General features: G+C 45.4%; 1 protein-coding gene across 1 annotated transcript; it reads left to right on the forward strand.

The window, feature by feature from the left end:
- Positions 1 to 1,946: 1,946 nt before the first annotated feature.
- On the forward strand, positions 1,947 to 2,996 carry LOC102930690 (olfactory receptor 52R1). Its single transcript, XM_007053549.3, has one exon. The coding sequence runs from the start codon at positions 2,049 to 2,051 to the stop codon at positions 2,994 to 2,996; it is 948 nt and encodes a 315-aa protein (XP_007053611.2). The 5' UTR covers positions 1,947 to 2,048.
- Positions 2,997 to 3,978: the final 982 nt, after the last annotated feature.

Below are 3,978 nucleotides of genomic sequence, written 5' to 3' on the forward strand. Positions count from 1 at the left end.
TGGAAATGGGCCATCCTGATGATCACTACAAAAGGTTTTTTTCTCCTGCTGATTATAGCTCACCTCAATTGATCACTCTCATTATAGTGTGTATGGCAACACCCATTTTTTCATGTTCTCGGTGTGTGTGTGTCTATATCTATATCTATCTATCTATCTATCTTCCTACTATATTTTCCATTGCATGCATCCGATGAAGTGAGTTTTAGCCTGTGAAAGCTTATGCCCAGATAAATTTGTTAATCTCTAAGGTGTCACAAGTACTCCCCGTTCTTTTTGCTGATTCAGACTAACACGGCTACCACTCTGAAACCTGTCCAGAGCAGGGTATTCTAGATCCTATTCCTTAGGCATCTGAACATTGTCTTTGTTTTTGCCACTACTGTGAATGAGCCAGTGTTTCCGTTAAGTTGCTATCAATGACACCCAGGTCTTTTCCCTGAGTTGTTTTCTAGTTGGGATGTTTCCCTCTGGTACATGTTTTGTCAAATCTTTGTGTTTTTTCTTCCACTCTTAGATTTTGAGCAACCCAGGGAATGGGGAACTCCCTACAGCATGGACTCTCTAGCCTGACTTTCACTGAATTAAGGAACAATGATGGATAACCAGTATGCACAGTTGTGTTTCCTGCTGGTGCCTATTAAGGTTTCCAAGAACACAACATGTAGGAATTATTGTTGCATAGTGTTAGAATATAGATATTCAGGCCTGTCTGCAAAGGCCTGTACTTTAAGAATTTAGGTGTATTCTTATCACTTGGCTAGTTCTAGAGGTATAAAAGAGAGACTCAAAATCACTGTCTGCTGGTGTAAGGGCCTTCTCTTACTGTGACAGTCTGAGGCCCTGTGCTTAGGCTAAGGCCTTTGGCTAAGCAGCAGAGGCAGCCATAAGCTAGGAAGCGACCGGTCACATCCTCACATTCCAAACTAGTCACATTGAAAGAAGGTGCTATTGGGCTGTTAGGAATACAATCCTGTCCTGAATACAATCCTGTCCTGATAATTCCTATCACCTTCCAGAGAAAGGGAAGTGCCTAGAAATGTAAAAGGAAACAGCATCCTGTCTGGCAAGAACTCACTTATCAATAGCTGGGATGTGAAATCCTCACTTCTGTATTGTTTTGTCATTAGAGTTCCCACTTTGCTATTGTTTGTCTGTATAATCTCTCTCTGGTTCTGTGATTGTTCCTGTCTGCTGTATAATTAATTTTGTTGGGTGTAAACTAATTAAGGTGGTGGGATATAATTGGTTACATAATCATGTTACAATATGTTAGGATTGGTTAGTTAAAGTTCAGGAAAATGATTGGTTAAGGTATAGATAAGCAGAACTCAAGTTTTACTATATAATCTGTAGTCAATGAGGAAGTGAGTGGGCGTGGGTGGGAGGGGGTGGGTGTGGGTGTGGGTGGGTGCATGCATGTGTGTGGGGGAGATGGGAACAGGGAATGGGGGTAAGGAAATTGGAATCATGTATTGCTAAAGGGGGAAATGGGAACAGGGAATGGGAGTAAGGAAATTGGAATCATGTTTGGCTAAGGGCAGGAATGGAAACAGGGACACAGGTGTAAGGCTCTGTGGTGTCAGAGCTGGGAAGGAGGATACTAAGGAAGGAAACTGGAATCATGCTTGCTGGAAGTTCACCCCAATAAACATCGAATTGTTTGCACCTTTGGACTTCGGGTATTGTTGCTCTCTATTCATGCGAGAAGGACCAGGGAAGTGAGCGGGTGAAGGAATAAGCCCCTAACACATAGAGCACCATAAAATATGGAATAGGCATTAGTAGGGTCAGTTTTTCATAATTTATTTCTCTGAATAATGAACTTGTTATTTTTCAGTGTGTGAACACCGGACAATCTGCTTCACTCATGACAAGAGCCTCTGGTAGTGCATTTAGTGTCTCATATTAACACTGTCTCTCCATCCAGGCATTTGCACTGCGACCATCACCCTAGACCCTGGGCACATACAGGAAGTCAGAGGAACGTACAGTACCTGCAGGAGACACTGTTCTGCCTCAGAGTTGGACACCGTCTCCCTTGCTCCATGTCAGATTCCAACACAACCGACTTCACCAGCCCCTCCACCTTCATCCTGCTGGGTATTCCTGGCCTGGAGGCAGCCCATGTCTGGATCTCCATCCCCTTCTGTGCGATCTATGCTATAGCCATCTTGGGGAATGTCACCATCCTGTTCATTGTGAAGAGGGAGCCGAGGCTCCATGGGCCCATGTACTATTTCCTCTGCATGCTGGCTGTCAGTGACCTGGTTGTGTCTACGTCCATCCTGCCCAAAATGCTGGCTATCTTCTGGTTCAATTCTAGGGAGATCAATTTCAGTGCCTGCCTCACTCAGATGTACTTCATTCACTGCTTCTCAGCGATGGAGTCTGGGATCTTCGTGGCCATGGCCCTGGATCGCTATGTGGCCATCTGCCATCCCCTGAGACATTCCACCATCCTGACAAACCCCGTGGTGGTCAAGATCGGCCTGGTTGTGCTGCTACGCGGTGGCATGCTCGCACTACCTTATCCCTTCCTAGCAAGAAGGTGGCCATATTGTACAACCAACTTTATCCCCCAATTATATTGCGAGCACATAGCCGTGGTGAAGCTGGCCTGTGCCGACATCCGCATCAGTATTTACTACGGCCTCTTTGTGGCACTCTGTTTGATTGGACTGGATGTGTCTTTTATCGCCATGTCCTACACCCAGATCCTCAGCGCCATCTTCAGCCTCCCCACAAAGGATGCCCGGCTCAAGACATTTGAGACCTGCGGCTCCCACCTCTGTGTCATCTTAGCCTTTTACTTCCCAGGTCTCTTCTCCGTTCTCACACACAGATTTGGCCACAATGTGCCTCTGTATTTCCACGTTCTTATGGCCAACATGTACCTCTTGCTGCCCCCCATGCTAAACCCCATTATCTATGGAGTGAGGACCAAAGAGATCCGGGGCAGGCTGCTCCAGCTCTTTATTCATAAAGGGACCTAAAAGTTTTCTCCTTGTGCTCTGGTTCTCAGTCTGAGCTCCCTGGACAGCTGGCTGGTGATGTGGTGCTGGGCCCTCTTCCTGAGCTGCAAGGGAGACATTTCAGACTTTCTTAGGGTGGGTCAACTGTGACCATGATTTCAGGGGCTTCTTGGGCTCTTGAAATCTCTTGGGTTTTGGCAGATAACTTAGCAATGAGCTGACAGGAGCTCTGCATCTAATTCCTATAGAGAAGAAAGAAAGAGAAATAAGTATCAGACCCACTCAGCTCTAATACTAACAAGTTCTGACATCTTGTGGCAAGTCACTTAAAGGGCACTGGTTAGGTTTAAAATTTGAATGTATATTCTTACTTTGTTACTAACTCTACAGAGAGAGAGTCCCCATCAGGACTCCTGGGTTCTATCTCTGTTCTAGGAGGAGAGTGGGGTCTAGTAGGTTATGGCAGGTGACATATACATCTGGGGTCTGTATAAGAACATCAGAATGGCCATACTGGGTCAGACCAATGGTCCATCTAGTCCTGTAGCCTGTCTTCCAACAATGGCCAGTGCCAAGTGTTTCAGAGGGAATGAACAGAACAGGGAATCATCAAGTGATTCATGCCCTGTCACCCACTCCCAGCTTCTGGCAAACAGCGGCTAGGGACACCGTCTCTCCCCATCCTGGCTCTTAGCTATTGGTGGACGTATCCTCCATGAACTGATCTGGTTCTTATTGGGCCCATGTTATAGTTTTAGCCTTCACAACATCCCATAGCAAAAAGTTCCACAGGTTGACTGTGAAGAAATACTTTCTTTGTTTTAAATCTGCTTCCTATTAATTTCATTGTGTGACCCCTAGATATATATTTTGTGAAGGAGTAAATAACATTTCCTTATTCCATTTTTCAACACCAGTCATGATTTTTTAGACCTATACATATCGCCCCTTAGTCGTCTGTTTTCAAAGCTGAAAAGTCCCAGTCTTATGTTGCCCATCTCTG

Source organism: Chelonia mydas, chromosome 1 (genome assembly GCF_015237465.2).
Source record: "Chelonia mydas isolate rCheMyd1 chromosome 1, rCheMyd1.pri.v2, whole genome shotgun sequence".
Taxonomy (NCBI): domain Eukaryota; kingdom Metazoa; phylum Chordata; order Testudines; family Cheloniidae; genus Chelonia; species Chelonia mydas.

Bases quoted from the DNA above. Each gene is read 5' to 3' on its own strand.
- LOC102930690 (XM_007053549.3), top strand. From the start codon at position 2,049: ATGTCAGATTCCAACACAACCGACTTCACCAGCCCCTCCACCTTCATC.